Source organism: Narcine bancroftii, chromosome 1 (assembly GCF_036971445.1).
Source record: "Narcine bancroftii isolate sNarBan1 chromosome 1, sNarBan1.hap1, whole genome shotgun sequence".
NCBI classification, from domain to species: domain Eukaryota; kingdom Metazoa; phylum Chordata; class Chondrichthyes; order Torpediniformes; family Narcinidae; genus Narcine; species Narcine bancroftii.
In genome coordinates this window covers 191,996,741-192,021,164 of record NC_091469.1, presented here as the reverse complement: position 1 = coordinate 192,021,164, position 24,424 = coordinate 191,996,741, and the positions used below count along the sequence as shown (strand labels likewise).

The following is a 24,424-nucleotide window of genomic DNA, read 5'->3' as shown; positions in this document are numbered from 1 at the left end:
TGTATACTTTTATCAAATCTCCCCTTATTCTGCTCCATAAGTTCTAACCTGTTTAACTTTTCCATGAATCTCTGTTCTTCAAGTCCTGATAATATCCTTGTAAATCTGTTTCATTTTTATTGATATCTTTCCTATCATGAGTTGACCAAAACTGCACACAAAATCTGCTGACTTTCGTGTTTCACAATTTGGTCTCATCAATGTCTGATATAACTTCACCATAATATCCCAACTCCAATACTCAGTACTTTGATTTATGAAACCCAATGTGCCAAAAGCTCTCTTTACAACCCCATTTACCTGTAGCGCTACTGTTACGGGCTACATATTATATATTAATATGTTTTTAAGAGAAAGATTGTGGGGGTTCAGTGCAGGTCACCACAGACAGATACTTACACTTCAGGCACCAGTGATTTTTGGAAAGACAATGAAACTGCTTTGAAAAGAATTTCAAAAGCAGGTGCAAATGGAAATGTCCGGGCTCAAAGTGCTGATAAGATCTTTCAAGGATTGGGCTTTGGAGTCTTGGTGTTCTGGTTTTCACTAGCAGAGGAAAAAAAAACCAAACAGGATCTTCTCTTTTAGAGAGGGAGAGATAACTGAGTTCTACAGTGGCTTTTGGAGGCTGCAACATGGCAAGCTTATTGAAAACCTCATTTTGAAGACGGGTTGTGAGTTCTAAGTTCAGCCTGTTGAAAACCCTTGTAGTCTTTACAAGAGGACATGGCTGGCTAGAGAGTTTCTCCTGAAATAAGGGAAACCAGAGGAACTCTCTGGTGACCCATGATGAGGCAAATTTCTTCGGCAAGATCGGAGGGAATCAGTTTGTGTGTGTCCAATGGGCAACAAATCTCACTCTGAAGCCGACAAGAACCTTCCTAAGTGGTAACCATTTACCTTTATACACCAGAGCCTGGTGAAATTCATTAAATGCTAAATTTTGTGCACAGTATAAGAATTGCCTGATACCGGTGAAACTTGGGAGAAGTGAGATTGGACAGTGAAACAGAGAACTTTCCAAAACATATACACATTACTTAGAATTAGAAGGGGGTTTAAGTTAGGTTAAGTTAACAGTAATAAGTTAAAGTTTGATCCTGTTTTCATGTTTAATTTAAATTAAAAGCAACTTTTGTTTAAGTAACCATTTGTCTTGGTGAATTCCTAATGCTGTTGGGTTTTGGGGTCCTCTGAGCTCGTAACACTACTCTCAAGGAATTATGTATCTGTATTCCCAGATCCCTCTGTTCTACTGCACTCCTCAGTGCCCTACAGTTTACTTACCTGATTTCCATCCCACCAGGCACCTGAGCGACAGATATGATTAATATTTCTCATTGAACAAGACTCAGCCTGAGTACTGAACTGAATGGTTCAGTTTAAGAACTGTTTCAGAGCCGAGTCCCAGTGTTATTTCTCAAATTATCACCAGAATGAATGGCGAGAAAAAAAATTAACTGATACATTCAAAAGACTGGGGCGTATGTAACTCTGAGCAGAAAGTGCAGATCAGTGCACGAGGAACCAGGTGCAGGCATTTTCCATTCTTGCTGGTCACAATCAGGAGCAAAAAACAACCACAAACGTTGGGCAAAAATTTAAGAAGCAAGTCAAGCTGGTTCTTCTGCATTCCAGGTCAGAATGTTGATAGCTGCACTCATCGACTAAGTGTGATGCAGTGTGCCGAGGTTATGTAGGGGAGGGATGGGAAGGTGAGGGGTCAGGAGACAGTGCAGGTGATTGACTGCATGAGGAGCAGTGGGAAAGTGGTATGGGGAGAACAGGGACAGGAATGAAGACCAAAGGAGTTAAATGAAGGGTTAATGGGGGTGATATTAGTGGTGGGGGTAACGGAGGGTTGGTGGGTTCATGGAGGGTTAATGGGTGTTGACAGAGGGTTACTGGAGTGTTAATGCGTGTTGACAGAGGGTTAATGGGGTTGACAGAGGGTTAATGTGGGTTGGCTCAAACTACAGGGGATTCACGCTGCTCTCCATTGCAGGCAAAATCTTCGCTAGGATTCTCCTTAATAGACTAATACCTAGTGTCGCCGAAAATGTCCTCCCAGAATCACAGTGTGGGCTCTCGCGCAAACAGAGGAACTACTGACATGGTCTTTGCCCTCAGACAGCTCCAAGAAAAGTGCAGAGAACAAAACAAAGGACTCTACATCACCTTTGTTGACCTCACCAAAGCTTTTGACACCGTGAGCAGGAAAGGGCTTTGGCAAATACTAGAGGGCCTCTACAAGGACTGCTTAAAGAAATCTCTTGGTGCCTGCCACATTGACCACCGCCAGTGGGCTGATATCGCCTCAAACCGTGCATCTTGGCGCCTCACAGTTTGGCAGGCAGCAACCTCCTTTGAAGAAGACCGCAGAGCCCACCTCACTGACAAAAGACAAAGGAGGAAAAACCCAACACCCAACCCCAACCAACCAATTTTCCCTTGCAACCGCTGCAACCATGTCTGCCTGTCCCGCATCGGACTTGTCAGCCTCAAACGAGCCTGCAGCTGACGTGGACATTACCCCTCCATAAATCTTCGTCTGCGAAGCCAAGCCAAAGAATGGGGGTTGACATAAGGTCAGTGGGGTTGATGGAGGGTAAGTAGGGGTTGATGGAGAGTTAATGGATGTTGACAGAGGTTAGTAGGGATTGATGGACAGTTAATGGGCGATGACGGAGAGTTCGTGGGGGTTGATGTAAGGTTATCAGGGTTGGTGGAGAGTTAGTGCGGTTGATGGACGGTTAGTGAGGGTTGTTGGATGGTTAATGGGGGTTGACAGAGTTATTGGAGGATTGGAGATAATGTTTGGCAAGTGACAGCATGAAGGTGCCCTTGTGCTGTGATGGGAGATTATGTGGTTGGAGGAGTGAAAGCAAGTCAGGAAATATGACAAATAACCTCCTGCCAGGATACAGTCTCGGCAGGGGCGTGAAGATTATTTATTCTGCGCAAACACACAGAGCTGAAGTAAAAGATATTTCTCTACAAAGCAATAAAGGTGGACAGAAGAACTCTGAGGAGAGCCAGTCTCTTTGGAGCCTGCAGTAACAATGTCCTACTCGGGTGACCTGGCTGAAGTCTGTGGGGAACACCATATGCACTGCTCCACAAGGGTCAGAATTCTGCTCACCTCCAAGGATCATACAAGTAACCCGGGGCACTCTGGGAATCGAGTCTGACAAAAAACTTCACCCCAATGTCTTTACAGAAGAATAACTAATACCTGTACTCTAAAACTCATCTGCCTTACACTCCAGGCAATGAGAGAAACAAAATGTGCCCTGCGTTATTCCAAGTACACCACGGGTTAGGGTGGGTGTCAATTACAGCTGATGAAATGTATTGAATGAATAACAGTTATTTATTCCTTCTTCTGGTCGATAGGCTTAATTTACAACAACTAACTTTCTTTAAATGACCAGACAAGATAATGACTCCCTTTGCATTTATCAGAGAGAAAAAAAATGAGATTCATACTTACCCAGAATGGTCTTTAAATGTGACTCTGTCTTCTGCTGTGGGCTGGGCAGCAAGCTTGTGGCTTCTTGCAATTTCACCCTGGTCTATTTATATCCTGTCGTGGGGCTGGGCATGTCAGAACAGACTAATTGCAGGCTGGGACAATTTTAATGTGTAGCGTGTGTGTTGACTAGATTGGGCTGGCAGGCAGTGAAATCCAGGAAAAACACCTGAACAGGAAATCTGCAGCAAACTATCGCTTAGTATGTGTGGTAAAGGGGCAAACAGAGGCAATGTTGTTTTGTTAACTGCGGCCACAACTTGCAGCCTTCCAGTGTGAGGAGCCGTCTGTAACCAAGTACTGTAGACTGGCACATTCCGAGCTCTACAACAAGGTGCTGAAGCTCGGTGCGGATGCCCGGAGTCTTCATGGATGAGCGGTTGTATGTGGTGTTCCTGCCATTGCAGTGAGCTGAACACTGCTCAAGGAATGTGCATGGTCGGAAAACTGGTATGATTCTGAGAGTATGTAACTCATGCACACCAATGGAATGATCCACCCTGCACTGAGAAAGTCGCCATTAGCAGGCCAAGAATGCACTTTGGGCCACTTGTACATGGCCTTCTGCTCATCTGCTCATGTGGTCATGGACTGCGGCACTGTCCAGCAGAAAGGTACACTCCTGCAGTGAAATAAGGTCTAGATGCAGAACCTATTCTAGGGAAGGAGGAGGAGTGGAGGGAGGGGAGGGTCAGAGAGAGAGGAGGGGGAGGGAGAGGGGAGAGAGAGAGGGGAAGGAGAGGGAGGGAGCAGGGGAGGGGTAGAGGGCAGAGGGAGAGAGGATAGGAGGTGTAGGATGAGGGTGAGGAGGAAGGAGGAAGGTTCGAGGAGGACCCAGTGTGACCCATGGCCCTTATTCCTGAGGAACTGAACATCATTAGCTGGGGAGTCTTATTGTTGCAGTTCACTTGGTTTCTGCTAGTCTATCCCCTACCAGCTAACCTTTCCCCTCAACACCTTCCCCGCCCCTTGCCATTCACTCAATTTCGGGCAATCTTTCCTTTCAGAGGTTCATTCACCACTGAACTCGCATCTTGCTGAAGATCAGCGACAAGGCTGATGCTGTGCAACAACGCTACATGCGACTTCTGCCAGGCAACAAGTCTTTTCTCTTCCTCATTCTGGCTGTTGGCTGTGGTTCAGCGGGAGAGGGAGTACTTGCTCTGACTGCATATGCTCTGGAGCTGCAGTCACGCTCCACTAGCAACTAGAGGGGACTTGGGCAATTGGACACCAGAAGACCACTTCCGATGAAATGAGCTCACTGAGCTGAGCTCCACCTTCTAAATCTTATCACTCCCAACTCTCTTCCTGTTACACCACTTCTCTCGCATGGTTGGAGAATCCCTGCTGCAGACGCAAGGAGTGGCTGATGAATGATCAATGATCAGCAGAAGGGAAGGTGGTCTCCCTTTCTCACTGTGACCATGATCATGAGGGCAGCACCAGCTTCAAGAGCACCAAGCTGCTCTGAACTTAGGCCTCAGGCTTCATCAAAATATTCGGAGTTCACCACAACTTCACTTGAGGACCAGTAAAAAGGAATCCCAGCATTATCTTGCACAGAAGTGAGGAAGTAGTGTTCCAGCAAAACACTTGGTCAAACACATTTAGCAGGAAGAGCAACATTTCTGCAAATTAGGTGCTAAACTTGTCGGTTTTGCATCTTTTCACACAAAAGCAAATGCTCTTATGCTTGTGATTTATAACTGGCTGAGCTGGAGTTGTAAAATGACAGTGATGCAGCTGGGGAAAGAGTCAAGGATTGATAACAGGATGAGCATTGGGAAATTCGTAAGTTTCAATGTGGATTTGTTACTGGGGGAGCAGGAGACTGAGCTTGGAATGTGAGCCTGGGGAATAGGGGTCCCTGGCAGAGACACAAAGCAGGGAAGTATCCAGGAAATTCTTGCAAGGGTCTGTGAACTGGGAGCAAATAAAAAATTAAAGAGAAAGGACAATTGGTGAGCTGGGCTTATTTCAGGAGGGATGTGAGTAATTCTGTTTTGAATTACCTTGTGAGGTAGGAATATCCGAAAGACACAAAGAGTTAATTTGCATTCAAGTTCATGACAACCAAAGCTCATTACACTCTGTACTTTTATATAATCACTTAATTAAGGATTATTGTATGATATAAACTGTAAATTCTTCTGCTTGCTCAAGGATAAATCACAGCTTTAATGGCCATGTTTAATGTTGGTTCCACACAGTTCTTTCTGAAGAGAATTGTACTTTGGATGTCAATAACAGACATCATTCTACTCATATCAAAAAGCAACGAAAAATAACGCTGGCCTCATCTTAGCATAGACATTCCCTTTGTCCAGTCCACTGCCTTCTCTACAACTTAAAAACATGCAATTTTTGGGCATTTTTCCCAAATAGTTCAGCACAGACAAGATGGGCTGGAGGGTGTATTTCTGTGCTGTAGTGATCTTGTGATCTATATTTTGGAGAGGGCCATTGACCTGAAACATTAAGATGCTATGGAGCTGCTGAGTGATCCCAGCAGTTTCTATTGTTGCTTCAGAGCCAAATTCTACAAAGTGCCCGGATAGTCCAGTGGAGAAACACCCACATCACCAATCCATATTCCTGGTAAAATCCCAATGATCCATGGTTTCAGCACCCAAGGGCTCAACATTCAACACATCAGTCTTCCCATGTCCACAGCCTTGGTTTTCCATCACCCGGATTTGTGTTGGGGCCACGTAGATCAGGTGCTCCACGGTTCAACCAGTTGAGCCACTGGGGTATCTAAAGCAAGCAAGGAACTGCTGACTAGCTCAGTATCAATGAAAGCTGCTCCCACAGTGATGGGACGCCACTCCACCAAGTGGAAAACGTAACTAGGGGAAGTTGAAAGGTTATTAAAATGTGATTTTTTTCTACTTTAGTGAATGCATCCATCCGAAGGCTTTTGATATTTGTAATCCTCTATTTTTGGAGTAAGGTTCAAAACCACCAGGTTGAGGAGATCCTGAATAAAGTATGTGTATTCCTTTAGGCTCAGGCCTCACGTTACTACATAAATCATTAGCTAACGAATGCAGCAGCTGGCCCAGATAATTTTCCACAAGGTTCTCAGAACAGTTTTATAAATTACAGCTGATCTCTTAAAGCACAAGCAGAAAGCTGAAGACCAGCTGTGGGTGGCCTCAGTTCAAACCCCTCTCCCCCTGCTTCAGGGCTCTATACAAGGTACCAGTGGGCTGCAGGCAGAAAGTCTTGCACTTCCATTGGACCAATCAACGCTCTAGCTCTGTAGTGTCATCGTGCAGCAATCGTGTGGGCGACATAGTTAGTGCAATACTATTACAGCGCCACCAACCTGAGTTCAAATCTGGTGCTGTCTGTCAGGAGTTTGTTCATTCTCCCCATGAGTTTCTTTTTGACGCTCTGTATTCCTCCCACCCTTCAGAATGTACAAGTTTGGTAGGTTAATTGGGGAATTTTGGTGGCATGGACTCGTGGACCAGAAGGACCTCTGTCTAAATTACAAACCTGACAGCTCAAACTACACCAGGATGGACCTGATCAGATGAACCTGTATGATCATGTTGAGTAAGGAATAAGCATCGCTGGGGTATCGAGGACAAGTGGATACCCACTCCTCCTGAATCTACTTCTGTGTATTATTGTCAGATGGGGAGAAGGTTTGATAGGCTGGAGTAACAGGACACCTCTACTGGACATAACACCAGCCAAGCTGACCATATAAGACATGATCATAATATCATTCAGTGCAGAAACAGACCCTTCAGCCCACCACTGACTATCCACCCTGCCACCCTTGTCCTGTTTTATTCTTTCCACATTCCTATGGACTCCTTCCCAGATTCTAATGCCCATCAACACTCCCAGGGCAAATGACAACAGTCAGTTAACTGACCAACCCACACTTCTTTAGGAGGTGAAGAAAAATGGAAGAAAACCATGCCAGGACACAAACTCTGCCTGAACAGCCGCAGAGATCAGGATGGAACGCAGCGTGTTGGAGCCCCGAGTCAGCAGCTCTACTATCTGTGGCACCTTTCCCCTTTACTGACAAGGCCATGAGACAAAACCTCCGCAGGTCAATAGTCTGCAACCCAATATCCCGCACATTACAAAATGGACGGGGACAATCCCACATCGCTTCCCTTGACAACTACGCAAGTCATTCTGCCTGGAATGCTTGATGCAATGATGCGCAGTGTTACACAGCAATACTGTTGCACAGATGGGTTCAGAAAATTGAGAATGAATCCTGGTGCCCGGTCAAAAACAAGAATGTTTTGGTCACTGATGCGTTGTGGTCTGCCAACTGACATCCAACACAGAGCACACAATAAAATTGAAACAATGAATGCAAGTCAATAGTTTCTGCGATCTCCAGAGAGATGCATTAAGAACAATGTCCAGAGGGAAATGGGGGCAAAGTTAGTGTAAAGAATTTAAACAAATGTGTTGCAGAAACTCAGCAGGTCATGCAGCATCCTTAAGAAATAAAAAGGTAACCATCGTTACAGGCCTGGGCCTTTCATCAGGAATTCTTGATGACAAACATTGGTTCCTTTTATTTCCTACAGGCGCTACATGGCCTGATGAGTTTCTCCAGCACGTTTGGGAGTTGCACTTGCCCCTAGCTTCTGAAAACTTTCTTGTGAGTTAACTCACAAAGAATTTAAAGAAAGGGTGGCCTTTGGGAATTGAGATCATTCATCTCCCTCTTCTGTTCTTTAATGAAATTTTGTACATGTAGGCCCAGAGTCAATAACAGAAAGGAGACATTTGGAAAGCTCTGTATCGAGTTACAACCGAGTGCAATGTGATAGCTTCAGTGGCCAGAGGTCTATGACTAGAATGAATACAAAGGGAGGATGCATCAATCAAATCCAAAACCTTGCTCGTGTCCCCTCGGTCGTAGTGTATTGAGGAGATTCCAGGTCTCACACTCCCCTCCACACACAGGGTCCCAGGAATCCCCACCCCACATGGGTCCTTGGTTTCTCACACTCACCTCCCCATGCTAGGTCCGAGGAATACCCTCCCCACACTGGACATTAAGAGTCCTACACTGCCCTCCACACACTGGGCCTTGGGACTTGCACATTAAAGGTATGGTGGGACAGTGGTTGGAATATCATCCAATGGTCTAGAAAATCTATCTTCATGTGTCAAAATTGTGAGTGTGTGGATTAACCGAGTTTGACAATGTTTGACCATTATAACGTTGCTATTTGTGGGAGCTCACCATTTGCAGAATTTGCCTCCAAGATACAACAATAATTCCATGCTTACAGCATTTCATTGGTTGTGCAGCACTTTGCAATTCAGTGAAGGGTGCCACACAAATGCAGACTTCTCCTTCTCTTGCCATGCAATAGTTTGCTGTGTGCTAGTTACCTTCGACCTCTGCCACATCACAACATGGAGTCCACTTCAAAAGCACTTTACTAATGCACAACAGAAGGCATTCCTGGCTGCCTATGTATCTGTCACTCCGTTGCTTTGTGAAGAAACAGCAAACAGTCCAACATGCCACTCAAGACGGTCACTCAGCTGGGTCTTATTGGAAGGGAGCATCCAGCAAGGGGTGAAGTGCGAGGACTGGGCACAAACACTGCTGTTCACCTGAACCAGTGGCTCCGGCCTATCCTGTGGTCCCGTGGCCTTGTTGATATGCTGTGATGTCTCCTCATCAGCTGTCTCTGAAGGGAACAAAGAGAAAATGAACTGATGCTGGGCTCCCTCTTTTGTGTGCCCTTCCAGCAGGTGATCACTAGGCCCTTTCAGATAGGGCAAATGTCAAAATGTAAAGGCAGAGTACCTCCACCAAAATATAATCACGTACCTCTCACAATGTGCAGAGGCCATCTCCGAGCAGCATGATCGAATCCCTATTGGAAAGGGATAATCGGTGGAGCGCAGTGCTCTGCTGATCGATTCAAATGTACAGCTGTTTAGGGGTGGGCTGATGATGCCGACAGCCCATGACCCATATCCCCACTCAACCCTCTCCCTCCAAGTCAGGGGCGGCGTGGCAGTGGGAGCTCTCGGGGCAGCAGGGCTGTTGAGGCAGTGCGAGGTATCAGCAAGGGCTGGCGGGAGGTGTCAGCAGGGGGGAGGAGGGGGCGGGAGGAGCCAGTGGGGGTTGGTGAGACAGCAGGGCCGTTGTGGCAACGGGGGCAGTGGGAGCCATCAGGGGGCGGCCAGTGTAGGCTGGGACAGCCACACCGGGCTAAATCAGCCTTCAGGGCCGCTCTCTGTGGCTCAAAATGCAGCAGAGCAATGGCAGTCTTCCCTACCCATAATCCCCCAGGCAGCTGGAACTGTTCTAGGAACCAAAGAGCGGTTCCAGCTGCCTAGGGAATTATGGATGGGAAAAACGACCATTGTTCTCCCACGTTTTTATGACAGGAGGTGCCACAGCACCAGTCGCCATGCCTCCGTCAGATGCAGAGGGTGCTACTAGGCAGCTCTGGATATGAATGGGACGCTGGAGCAGCCTTTAAGGGATAATGTCCGAAAGGTAAGTTCTTAGTTTTCATTCGCTCCTGTAGCCGGTGGAGGCCTAACATGAAATGGGCTAGTGAATCAGCACAATTGATACAAAAATGTCCCAGCCTGCAGCTCCAGCAGGGAGTCTCAGCAGCCTCAATACCCCAGCCTGCAGCTCCAGCAGGGAGTCTCAGCTGCCTCAATACCCCAGCCTGCAGCTCCAGCAGGGAGTCTCAGCAGCCCCAAAGGATGCACAACACCCTCCTCAAGGCAGATGAATTCACTCCCTCTCTGATATTTTCATTGCTCAACAATGCAATCTCTGCTCCATTTTTATTCTTTACTGAATATTTTACACCTGGGAATATTAAAGATCATATTCTGCCTTGTTTCAACAAGGGTTAGTTACCCTGGTTCACATAAAGCTCACTCCACTTGCCTTCTGACAACCACACTTTGTGCACTTGGATTTCAGTCCTAATTCCAATCTTCCATCCTCTCACCTGCTCTAGCTTATTTCCAACTTAAACAGACTCGCCCACTCCTCTCCACATTTAACATTGCATCTGTCCCTTGCTCACTAGCTAATGTTCTGGATATTATTGGACTAACATCTCCACTGAGGCATGCTGGTTGGCAGGTAGGTTAGTACCATAAAACCATAGAACATTACAGCACAGAAAACAGGCCCTCCAGTCCTTCTAGTCTTTGTGAAACTATTATTCAGCCTAGTGCCACTGACCTGCACACAGTCCATAGCCCTCCTATCCAGGTACCTGTCTAAATTTTTCTTAAATGTTAAAATTTGGAGTAGATGCTGGTGGGGGAATACCAGACCTCCCTGGAAAAGAAGAAATAAAGTGAAGAAAATACAAAGTTCAAGAAATACAAAACATAACAAATAAAAGATAAAATTGTAGAGAAAAGAAAGAAAATGGCACCCACGAAGGAAAAAGTAAAAATGGGAAAAAAAGTAAAGATGCCTGAAGAGAAAGGAGAAGGCCTTACCTGCATGAAAAAACAGGGAGCCGTAGTGGAGAAGAGATCCCGTTCTCCGAGGTTGGTGACAACCCCGCAGAGTCGTAACCCCCCGACCGCTGGACTGCAAAAATGTCTCTGAGCCAAACAAAAGTGCGCAGTGAGCTTACTAAGGAGAAGACCTACGGGAGAGGGGCTCAGCTGAGGAGCGGGCAAACACAACGCGATCAGCTGAGGGAAAACAGATGGACAGAATATAGATAAAGTTTTTTTTTCAAGAACAAATGAGTGCAATAAGGGAACAGCTGTCATCATGGGAGACTTTAATTTGCATATAGATTGGACTATCCAAATTAGTAAAAATACTGAGGAGGAGGAATTCCTTGAATGTTTACGGGTCGGTTATCTAGACCAATATGTCAAGGAACCAACTCGGGAGCAGGCCATTTTAGATTGGGTATTATGCAACGATAAGATCAAATTTTCACTTGACATGGAGAGTGATGAAATTAAAACCGAGACTAAGGTCCTGAATTTAAATAAAGGGAATTATGATGGTATGAGACGGGAGTTGAGTAAGATTGATTAGGTGGTGTTTATGGGGGAGTTGACTGTGGATAGACAATGGAAAGCATTCACAGATCTAATGGAGAAATTGCAAAAATCGTTTATACCGGTTAGCATAAAAATAAACCAAAAAAGGTGACTCATCCGTGGATAACAAGGGAAATTAGAGACAGCATTAGGTCCAAAGAGAGAGCATATCAATTGGTCAAAAAAAGTACCACAACTGAAGACTGGGAGCAGTTCAAGATGCACCAAAGGAGGACAAAGGGATTAATCAAGAGAGCAAAAATAAATTACGAAAGTAAGCTTGCGGCAAATATAAAAACCGACTGCAAAAGCTTTTATAGATACGTCAAGAGGAAAAGATTGGTGAAATCCAGAGTAGGTCTTTTTCAGTCGGAATCAGGGGAATATATAATGGGGAATAAGGAAATGGCAGACCAATTAAATTCTTACTTTAGTTCTGTTTTTACAAGAGAGGATACAAATAACCTCCCAAGGATGTTGGGAAACATAGAGACTAATGCAAGGGAGGAACTGAAAGAAATCAGTATCTCTAAGGACATGGTCTTGGGGAAATTGATAGGATTGAAGGCAGATAAATCCCAAGGGCCTGATAATCTACATCCTAGGGTACTTAAGGAAGTGGCCATTCAGATAGCAGATGCTTTAAGAATTATTTTCCAGAACTCGATAGACTCAGGATCAGTACCCATGGATTGGAGGGTAGCTAATGTTACCCCACTATTTAAAAAGAGGGGTAGAGAAAAAGCGGGGAATTATAGGCCGGTGAGCCTTACATCAGTAGTGGACAAAATGATGGAATCCATTATTAAGGATGTAATAGCAGAGCATATGACTAGCAGAGAAGGGATCGGACAGAGTCAACATGGATTTACAAAAGGTAAATCGTGCTTGACAAATCTATTGGAATTCTTTGAGATGGTGACAGGTAAAATAGATGGGGGAGAGCCAGTGGATGTGGTGTACCTGGACTTCCAAAAGGCCTTCGATAAGGTCCCGCATAAACGACTGGCTTCCAACATCAAGGTTCATGGGATTGGGGGCAAAGTATTGATGTGGATTGAGAACTGGCTGGCAGGTAGAAGACAGAGAGTTGGGATAAATGGCTCATTTTCTGAGTGGCAGCCGGTGACCAGTGGGGTGCCACAGGGATCTGTACTGGGACCCCAGCTGTTCACAATTTACATTAATGATCTGGATGAGGGGATTGGATGTAATATCTCCAAATTTGCAGATGACACTAAGCTAGGAGGGGTTGTGTGCACGGAAGAGGGGGTCAGGAAGCTCCAGTGTGATTTGGATAAATTGAGGGACTGGGCAGATACATGGCAAATGCACTACAATGTGGATAAATGTGAGGTTATCCACTTTGGTAATACAAACCGGAGGGCAGATTACTATTTGAATGGCAATAGATTAAGAGATGGGGAAGTGCAGAGAGACCTAGGGATACTTGTACACCAGTCTCTGAAGGCGAGCATGCAGGTATAGCAGGCGGTTAAAAAGGCAAATGGTATGTTGGCCTTCATATCAAGAGGGTTTGAGTATAGGAACAAGGATACCTTACTGCAGCTGTACAGGGCCTTGGTGAGACCACACCTGGAGTATTGTGTGCAGTTTTGGTCACCTTATCTAAGGAAGGATGTTCTTGCAATGGAGGGAGTGCAGAGGCGATTCACCAGGCTGATACCTGGAATGGCAGGAATGACTTATGAGGAAAGATTGTGCAAATTGGGATTGTATTCGCTGGAGTTTAGAAGATTGAGAGGGGATCTCATAGAGACATATAAAATTCTGGCAGGACTGGACAGAATGGATGCAGATGGGATGTTTCCAATAATGGGAAAATCCAGAACCCGGGGCCATGGTTTGAGGATAATAGGCAAACCATTTAGGACCGAGATGAGGAGGAATTTCTTTACCCAGAGGGTGGTGAATCTGTGGAGTTCATTGCCACAGAGGGCAGTAGAGGCAGGTTCATTAAATATATTTAAGAGGGAATTAGATATATTTCTTCAGTATAAGGGTATTAAAGGTTACGGAGAGAAGTAAGGGACGGGGTACTGAACTTTAAGATCAGCCATGATCTCGTTGAATGGCAGAGCAGGCTCGAAGGGTCGAATGACCTACTCCTGCTCCTATCTTCTATGTTTCTATGTTTCTATGAGAGCATTAAAAGAATGGTTATCATTAGAATTTAGTGAAATTAAAAGAAAAATTTAAAGTACAGAAGAAAAAGTGAATAGAATAGAGCTGGTCATGACAGAAAAAGGGAAAAGATTAGAAAATGTGGAAGAATGAGAAACGGCTGTAAAAATGGAAGTGAATGACTTAAGAAGAAAATTGGAAGAAAGTGATAAAAGGGTCACAAGAGTTGTTAGCTCAGAAAATTGATATGTTGGAAAATTTTAGTAGTCGAAACAACATAAAAATAGTGGGCCTAAAGGAAGATGAAGAAGGCACAGATATGAAGGAATTTATAAAAGAATGCATCCTGAAGGTCTTGGGAATGACAGAAATGCAGGAAGAAATGGAAATAGAAAGGGCACACAGAACACTAGCTCCGAAACCACAGACACATCAAAAATCAAGATCCGTTTTAGTAAAATTTTTGAGATATACGACAAAAAAAAAAATACTGGAGCGGGCAAGGAATAAAATTAGAGAAGACAATAAACCATTGGAATAGAAGGGTCAAAAAATATTTTTTTACCCAGATGTAAGTTTTGAACTCTTAAAGAAGAGGAAGGAGTTTAATACAGCAAAGTTGATCCTATGGAAAAAAGGTTATAAATTTATGTTAAGACATCCAGCTGTGCTTAAAATATTTATCCCTGGGGAGCAAAACAGACTGTTCTCAGATCCAGAGGAAGCACAAGAATTTGCAGAACGCCTGCAGGACAGATGGAGAGATGAAGAGATCTAACAAGAATGAATGGTGATAAAATATATATAAAGATGTAAAAATAACGTATATGTAAGAACTAAAGAAGGGAAAGAGAAGGGAAGAAAGGAAGTAACGGGAAAAAAAAATGTGTGAGCTTTGTTATATGTGTAAAAAAAATGTCATTTCTGGGGTGGGGTTGGGTGGGCGAGAATAACCGTCACTGCGAAATCAATTGACGCTTGCGAGCAGGTTCGCAATCCAAATGGAGAAGGGAGTTGTGGTTACCCGGCAAGGGATAACGGGCAACTCAGAGGGGGGGGGGGGAACATTTGGGGATAAGGGAATATTGGATGTGGGAGTTGCTGAAGTATTTTATGTTTTATATGTGTTGTCATACATTGAGTTCAAAAAGGGAAAACTGAGAGATGAAAATAGGGAAAAGGGGAATGGTGTTGGTGAGGAAGCAGAAATGAGAAGTAAAAAGGATATGAGATGGCCATGTTGAATTATATGACTATAAATATTAATGGAATACATAACCAAATTAAACGGAAGAGACTATTAAATTTCCTGAAAAAAGAAAAAATAGACATAGTATTTGTGCAGGAAAAGCATCTAACTGAAGTGGAACATAATAAATTAAAGAGAGACGTAGGGCACGTAGTGGAAGCATCATATAATTCAAAAGCAAGAGGTGTAGCTATATTAATTAATAAAAATGTAACAATCAAAATAGAGGAGGAAATAATAGATCCAGCAGGGAGGTATGTAATGATAAAGTGTCAGATATATTCAGAATTTTGGAATTTGCTCAATATATTTGCACCTAATGAAGAGGATCAAAAGTTTATACAAGATTTTTTTTGAAAATTGTATGCAAGAGAATATATTGAAAGGTGTGAAGAGCCAGCTCTTCAGCACTTGACGACCTGTTTTGCGGAAACTGCCAAAATGTTTGGCCTGGAAGTCAGCCTGAAGAAAACTGAGGTCCTCCATCAGCCAGCTCCCCACCATGACTACCAGCCCACCCACATTTCCATCGGGCACACAAAACTCAAAACGGTCAACCAGTTGACCTATCTCGGCTGCACCATTTAATCGGACGCAAGGATCGACAACAAGATAGACAACAGACTCACCAAGGCAAATTGCGCCTTTGGAAGACTACACAAAAGAGTCTGGAAAAACAACCAACTGAAAAACCTCACAAAGATTAGCGTATACAGAGCCGTTGTCATACCCACACTCCTGTTCGGCTCCGAATCATGGGTCCTCTATCAGCATCACCTACGGCTCCTAGAACGCTTCCACCAGCGTTGTCTCTGCTCCATCCTCAACATTCATTGGAGCGACTTCATCCCTAACATCGAAGTACTCGAGATGGCAGAGGCCGACAGCATCGAATCCACGCTGCTGAAGATCCAACTGCACTGGGTAGGTCACGTCTCCAGAATGGAGGACCATCGCCTTCCCAAGATCGTGTTATATGGCGAGCTCTCCACTGGCCACCGAGACAGAGGTGCACCAAAGAAGAGGTACAAGGACTGCCTAAAGAAATCTCTTGGTGCCTGCCACATTGACCACCGTCAGTGGGCTGATATCGCCTCAAACCGTGCATCTTGGCGCCTCACAGTTTGGCAGGCAGCAACCTCCTTTGAAGAAGACCGCAGAGCCCACCTCACTGACAAAAGACAAAGGAGGAAAAACCCAACACCCAACCCCAACCAACCAATTTTCCCTTGCAACCGTGTCTGCCTGTCCTGTATCGGACTTGTCAGCCACAAACGAGCCTGCAGCTGACGTGGACATTACCCCTCCATTAATCTTCGTCCGCGAAGCCAAGCCAAAGAAAATATTGATAAGAGGGGATTTTAACCTTAATTTGGATCCAATGTTGGATAAAACTGGACAAAAGACTAGCGAAAAGAATAAAGTGGCCAAATTTATGGTTAAATCAATGCAGGAAATGAAACTTATGGATATATGGAGGAGGCAGCACCCAAGAGAGAAGGAATAGTCATATTATTTAAGTAGGGATAAAACATACTCAAGGATTGATATGTTTTTGGGGAGGAGTCACGTGATGGAGTAGTGGCCGGACGGTGAACTCCAGCCCTCTTCAGAAAAGTCGGGAAAAACAAAGGAAAACACAAAGGCACAGAAATAAAAGTTAAAGAAAAGTGAGTATAAAGGTGGAAAGAAGATGGCGACAAAAAATGAAAAATCGAAAGCAACGGTAAGAAGAGAAGACAACGGAGGAAGAAGGTGAAGGCCTTACCTGTTCGAAGAGACCCGCGGTGGAGAGAGAAACCCGCTCCCTCAGGTCGGTAGAAATTGGACTACAAAAATGGCTCGCTGAGCCGAGTAAAAGTGCACAACCGCGCATGCGCGAGGAGTCGCGCATGTGCGGTGCACATGAAAAAAAACACACTGACGGGAGGGGTGACCATCTGGGGAGTCGATCTCCACAGCCGGCAACGACAGCTGCAGAACACCTGCAGCAAGAGGAGAACACAGAAGACAATGGAAACAAGAAAGAAGAGAAGAAAAGGGCAACAAAGAAACAACAGATGGCCAACCCAGAGGAAGAAGAAGAGGAAGAGGAAGAGTACAGTGAAATAGAAGAAGAAGAGAAAGGCAAGATAAGGGTTGTACTTTCTCTTATTAAAGGATACATGGAGTCATTTAAAGAATGGCAAACACAGGAATTTAATGATTTAAGAAAAAGAATAAACAACACAGAAGAGAAAATGAATAAAATAGATATGACCTTAACAGAAATGGGAAAGAAAATGGACAAGATGGAAGAGCGGGCAGTAGCAGCAAAAATGGAGGTAGAAGACTTAAAAAAGAAATTGGAGGAATCTAATAAAAAAACTAAAGAGACACAAGAACTGTTAGCTCAAAAAATAGATATAATGGAAAATTATAACAGAAGAAATAACATAAAGATAGTGGGCCTTAAGGAAGATGAAGAAGGCAAGAATATGATGGAGTTTATAAAAGATTGGATCCCTAAGACCCTAGGATGTCCAGAACTACAGCAAGAAATGGAAATAGAAAGGGCACATAGAGCATTGGCCTCTAAACCACAACCACAACAAAAACCAAGATCTATTGTAGTAAAATTCCTAAGATATACTACAAGAGAAAAGGTACTGGAGAAGACAATGGAAAAAGTAAGAGAGGGCAACAGACCACTGGAGTATAAAGGGCAAAAAATCTTCATTTATCCAGATATAAGTTTTGAACTCCTAAAGAAGAGAAAGGAGTTCAATACAGCAAAGGCGATTTTATGGAAGAAAGGGTATAAATTTATACTAAAGCATCCAGCGGTATTGAAAATATTTATACCAGGACAACAAAACAGACTATTCTCGGACCCAGAAGAAGCACGAAAATTTGCAGAACAATTACAAAAATAGACTGAGGGATGAAGACGGGTAATGAGAGTAAAAATGATCACGATTGATATGTATGTGGGTAAAGAGGTATAAGAGTGAAGAGATACAATGTGCATACGTGAATGTATCTGTGCTTAGAGGAAAATATAGATAGTATAGACAAGAATTAATAAGGGAAGGTAATGGAATAGAGAGAATAAGGAGGGAATTAAAAGAGTGACCTTTGTTACATATGAAAAGTGAAATCTTTTCTAGGGTGGGCTGGGTGGAGGGAAATAGCGGTCACTGCAAAATCAGTTGACGCTTGCGAGTGGATTCGCAAACCCAAATGGAGAGGGGAGAGGTGGTTGTCCGACAAGGGATAAAGGACAACTCAGGAGGGGAAGGGGAGATTGGGGATAAAGAAGATATAAATAGGAGAATAAGGAAAATGTTGGATGTTGTAGGAATGTTGTCTTATAAAGAGTTGAAAATAAGAAAACAGAAATGGAAAAGGAGGAAAGGTAATGATGTAAAAACGGAAAGAGAAGATAAACAAAGTATAAAATGGCTACGCTGAACTATATGACTTTAAATATTAATGGAATACATAACCAAATTAAAAGGAAGAAACTACTAAATTTTCTGAAAAAGGAAAAAATTGATATAGCATTTGTCCAAGAAACACACTTAACTGAATTGGAGCACAAGAAATTAAAGAGAGATTGGGTAGGACATGTAACAGCAGCATCGTATAATTCAAAAGCAAGAGGAGTGGCTATATTAATTAGTAAAAATGTGCCATTTAAAATAGAAGAGGAAATGATAGATCCAGCAGGGAGATATGTTATGATAAAATGTCAGATATATTCGGAGTTTTGGAATCTACTTAATGTATATTCACCTAACGAAGAAGATCAAAAGTTTATGCAAGATATCTTTTTGAAGGTAGCTAATACGCAAGGGAACATACTAATAGGAGGGGATTTCAACCTGAATTTGGATCCAAATATGGATAAAATGGGGAAAAAAATTAACAGAAAGAACAAAGTAACCAAATTTATAATTAAATCAATGCAAGAAATGAAACTTTTGGATATATGGAGGAAACAAAACCCAAAAGAAAAGGAATACTCATACTACTCGGCTAGACATAAAACATACTCAAGAATAGACCTATTTTTGTTATCAGCTAGTATGCAGGATAGAGTAAGAAAAACAGAATATAAAGCGAGAATACTATTGGACCATTCACCCTTAATATTGACAGTAAAGCTAGAGGACATCCCTCCAAGAATGTATAGATGGAGATTAAACCCCATGCTACTTAAAAGACAGATTTTAGAGAATTTATTGAAAAACAATTAAAAATGTATTTTGAAGTAAATACGGAATCAGTGGAAGATAAGTTTATACTATGGGATACAATGAAAGCATTCATTAGAGGGCAAATAATAAGTTATGTAACCAAGATGAAGAAGGACTATAATCAGGAAACAGAGCAGTTGGAAAGGGAAATAATAAACATAGAAAAAAAAATAGCAATGAAGGAAGATACAACTAAAAGAAGAGAATTGGCGGATAAAAAAATAAAATATGAAACATTACCAACATATAAGGTAGAGAAGAATATAATGAAGACAAAACAGAAATATTATTTTTTCTTTGGCTTGGCTTCGCGGACGAAGATTTATGGAGGGGGTAAAAAGTCCACGTCAGCTGCAGGCTCGTTTGTGGCTGACAAGTCCGATGCGGGACAGGCAGACATGCAGCGGTTGCAAGGGAAAATTGGTTGGTTGGGGTTGGGTGTTGGGTTTTTCCTCCTTTGCCTTTTGTCAGTGAGGTGGGCTCTGCGGTCTTCTTCAAAGGAGGTTGCTGCCCGCCAAACTGTGAGGCGCCAAGATGCACGGTTTGAGGCGTTATCAGCCCACTGGCGGTGGTCAATGTGGCAGGCACCAAGAGATTTCTTTAGGCAGTCCTTGTACCTTTTCTTTGGTGCACCTCTGTCACGGTGGCCAGTGGAGAGCTCGCCATATAATACGATCTTGGGAAGGCGATGGTCCTCCATTCTGGAGACGTGACCCATCCAGCGCAGCTGGATCTTCAGCAGCGTGGACTCGATGCTGTCAACCTCTGCCATCTCGAGTACTTCGACGTTAGGGGTGTAAGCGCTCCAATGGATGTTGAGGATGGAGCGGAGACAACGCTGGTGGAAGCGCTCTAGGAGCCGTAGGTGGTGCCGGTAGAGGACCCATGATTCGGAGCCGAACAGGAGTGTGGGTATGACAACGGCTCTGTATACGCTTATCTTTGTGAGGTTTTTCAGTTGGTTGTTTTTCCAGACTCTTTTGTGTAGTCTTCCAAAGGCGCTATTTGCCTTGGCGAGTCCTGCTTTGCGGAAACTGCCAAAATGTTTGGCCTGGAAGTCAGCCTGAAGAAAACTGAGGTCCTCCATCAGCCAGCTCCCCACCATGACTACCAGCCCCCCCACATCTCCATCGGGCACACAAAACTCAAAACGGTCAACCAGTTTACCTATCTCGGCTGCACCATTTCATCAGATGCAAGGATCGACAATGAAATATTATGAACTAGGTAAAAAAACGCACAAAATCCTAGCATGGCAGCTTAAGACAGAACAAGCTAAGAAAATGGTATTGGCATCAAGGAAAAAAGACAAACAAATTACATATAATCCAAAAGAAATTAAGGAAAACTTTAGAGAATTCTATGAACAATTATACTGAACTGAAAATGAAGGGAAAGAAGAGAAAATAGATGAATTTTTGACTAAAATTGAACTACCAAAACTACAAATAGAGGAACAAAATAAATTAACAGAACCATTTGGAACAGTAGAAATACAAGAGATAATAAAAAAATTACCAAATAATAAGACACCAGGAGAGGATGGATTTCCAATAGAATTCTACAAAACATTTAAAGATTTATTAATTCCGCCCCTCCTGGATGTAATCAACCAGATTGATGAAACACAAAGCTTACCAGATTCATGTAAAACAGCAATAATTACAGTGATACTAAAACAAGGGAAAGATCCACTCTCACCAGCGTCATATAGACCAATATCTCTGCTAAACACAGATTATAAGATAATAGCTAAACTATTAGCAAACAGATTAGCAGAACAGGTACCGAAAATGGTAAATTTAGACCAAACTGGATTTATCAAAAAAAGACGCACAACAGACAATATTTGTAAATTTATTAACTTAATTCATGCAGTAGAAGGAAATAAAGCACCGGCAGTAGCAGTTGCTTTAGACGCAGAGAAGGCCTTCGACAGAGTAGAATGGAATTATTTGTTCAAAGTATTGCAAAAATTCAGTTTACCGGAGAAGTATATTAATTGGATTAAAGCATTATATGAGGGACCGTTAGCGAAAGTGACAGTAAATGGACATGTATCAAAGCAATTTAACTTAAGCAGGTCAACGCGGCAGGGATGCCCACTATCACCATTATTGTTTGCGCAAGCTATAGAACCACTAGCAGAATCGATAAGAATAGATAATAATATAAAAGGAATAAAAATAAAAGACAGGGAATATAAAATCAGTCTATTTGCGGATGATGTGATAGTGTACTTAACAGAACCAGAACTATCAATAAAAGAACTATATAAGAAATTGAAGGAATATGGAGAAGTGTCGGGATACAAGATAAACGTAAATAAAAGTGAAGCAATGCCTATGAATAACGCGGATTTCTCAAAATTTAAGGGGGAATCCCCATTCAGATAGCAAATGCAGGCAATAAGATACCTAGGTGTGCAAATAAACAAAAATCTAGGCCAATTATATAAACTCAATTACAATCCACTAATGAAAAAATTACAGGACGATTTAGAGCATTGGAAAGAGCTACCACTAACACTGATAGGAAGGATAAACTGTATTAAAATGAACATTTTTCCAAGGATACTATACTTATTTCAGGCATTGCCAATACAACTGACAGAAAAATTCTTCAAAGAGTTAAAGAAAATAATAAGGAGATTTTTATGGAGAGGGGGGAAACCGAGGATAGCACTAGATAAATTAACAGAATGGTATAAACAGGGAGGCTTACAATTGCCAAACTTCAAAAATTATTATAGAGCCGCACAATTAAGATACCTATCAGATTTTTATCAAACAAGGGAAAAACCAGACTAGACGAGATTAGAATTAGATAAAATAGGGGAAAAGATACCTGAACACATATTATATAAATGGGATGAAAAATTGGTACAACATAGAACTTCTCCAGTATTACATCATCTCCTCAATATTTGGAAGAAGATTCATGTAGAAAGAAATAAAACAAATTATCAATTACCAAAACTAATATTGATGCAAAATAAGCTACTCCCTTTTACAATAGATAACCTTTCCTTTAGAGAATGGGAAAAAAAAGGGATTAAAAGAATAGAAAATTGTTTTTCAGGAAGTAGATTCTTATCCTTTGAACAAATGAGAGATAAGTACAATATAAGTGGAGATACAGCGCTGGCATATTACCAACTGAGATCCTACTTGAAGGATAAATTAGGAAGAAATTTGAGTTTACCAGAGGGAAGTAACCTTGAATTTGTGATTACAGATACAATGTTAATCAAAAGATTTATAACAAATATGTATATTAAACTGCAAGAAAAGGAGAATGAGGAAACAAATGGTAAAACTAAACAAAAATGGGAACAAGATTTAAATATAAAGATAAAAAAGGAAACATGGGAGAAATTATGTTCTGGAACGATGAGAAATACAATAAATACGAGGCTACGTATGATACAATATAATTGGTTACACAGACTATAAATTACACCGCAAAAGTTAAATAAATGGGACCCAACAGTATCTGACAGATGTTTTTGATGTAAAAAAGAAATGGGAACAACAATTCATGCAATCTGGACATGTGAGAGAGTAGAAAAATTTTGGGATGATCTCAATCAGATATTAAATAAAATAACAGAAAACAATATACCAAAGAATCCAGAGATCTTTCTCCTAAGTAACATAAAAAACAAAGAATTTGGAATTGATTTGGAGGATGCACAAAAAAGATTTGTTAAGATAGCCCTAGCCGTAGCAAAAAAATGTATTATGTCAACCTGGAAATTGGAAGATAATTTGAAAATACAACAATGGTATATAGAAATGAATAAATGTATTCCATTAGAAAAAAATAACATATAGTTTAAGAAATAATATTAAATATTCGAACAAATATGGGAGCCTTACATTAAATACAATAGCGAAAACCTACCGGGGACAAACATTACCTAAGTTGATGGAAGGAGAAGGAAAGAAAAGAATGGACTCAGTAGAATTTCTGGTGTATTTTTGTTGAATGACAACATTGTCTGACTGGTTTAATGCAACCTAGATTGTATACCTAAAATGGATGAGGGGGGGGGGGGTGGGGGGTGGCTTGGGAGGAGGGGGGGGGGGGAGAAAAAGTCACTGTATATGTGTGAAAAAGAAAAAGTGTATATCATGGCTAATGTGATTTATGGTGTGAAAAAAAAAAAATTAAAAAAAGATTGATATGTTTTTTGTTGTCGGCCCATATTCAAGGGAGATTTAGGAAAACTGAATATTAAGCTAGACTACTATCTGATCATTCACCACTGTTATTAGCAATAGAACTGGAGGACATCCCACCAAGAACATATAGATGGAGGTTAAACTCCATGCTACTTAAAAGGCAAGAATTTAGAGAGTTTATTGAACCCCAAATTAAAATGTACTTTGAAATAAATACGGAATCAGTGAAAGACAAATTTATATTATGGGATGCAATGAAAGCCTTCATTAGAGGGCAGATAATAAGTTATGTAACTAAGATGAAAAAGGACTACAATTGGGAAATAGAACAGTTGGAAAGGGAGATAGTAAGTACAGAAAAAGAACTAGCAAAAAGGGATGATATAACAAAAAGAGAATTGGCAGAAAAAAAATAAAATACAAAACATTACAAACGTATAAGATAGATAAGAACGTAATGAAAATAAAGCAAAAGTATTATGAGCTAGGAGAAAAAACACACAAAATATTAGCCTGGCAACTTAAAACGGAACAAGCTAAAAGAACTGTATTGGCATCAAGGAAAAAAGACAGACAAATTACATATAATCCAATGGAGATTAATGAGAACTTTAAGGAATTTTATGAACAATTATACCAAACTGAGAATGAGGGGAAAGATGATAAAATAGAAGAGATTTTAGCTAAAATTGAACTGCCAAAATTGCAAGAAGAGGAACAAAACAAACTGATAAAACCATTTGAAATAGAGGAAGTACAAGATATATTAAAAAAGCTGCCGAACAATAAAATGCCTGGAGAGGATGGATTCCCAATAGAATTCTATAAAACATTTAAAGAGTTATTAATTCCTCCTCTCCTGGAAGTAATGAACCAGATAGAAGAAACACAAAACTTGCCAGATTCATTTAAGACAGCAATAATTACAGTAATACTAAAGACTGGGAAGGATCTAACACCAGCATCATACAGACCAATATCTCTACTTAATTCAGATTATAAAATAATAGCA

General features: G+C 41.9%; 1 protein-coding gene across 4 annotated transcripts in view; it reads right to left on the bottom strand.

Moving 5' to 3' along the window:
• The window catches only part of LOC138736414 (adenylate kinase isoenzyme 1-like), a 183,595-nt gene that overhangs the window by 47,735 nt on the left and 111,436 nt on the right, over positions 1-24,424 (bottom strand). For 3 of the 4 annotated variants that reach the window (XR_011340277.1, XM_069885923.1, XM_069885930.1), the window contains exon 8: positions 9,152-9,228. Coding sequence is in view for 2 of the 4 variants with exons in the window: in XM_069885923.1 (XP_069742024.1) it covers positions 9,152-9,228 (77 nt within the window). In the remaining 2 variants the exon portion in view is untranslated. Of the gene's footprint in view, positions 1-3,493; positions 3,563-9,151; positions 9,229-24,424 lie in introns of those variants that run through there. The other variant, XM_069885948.1, reaches the window with a different exon arrangement.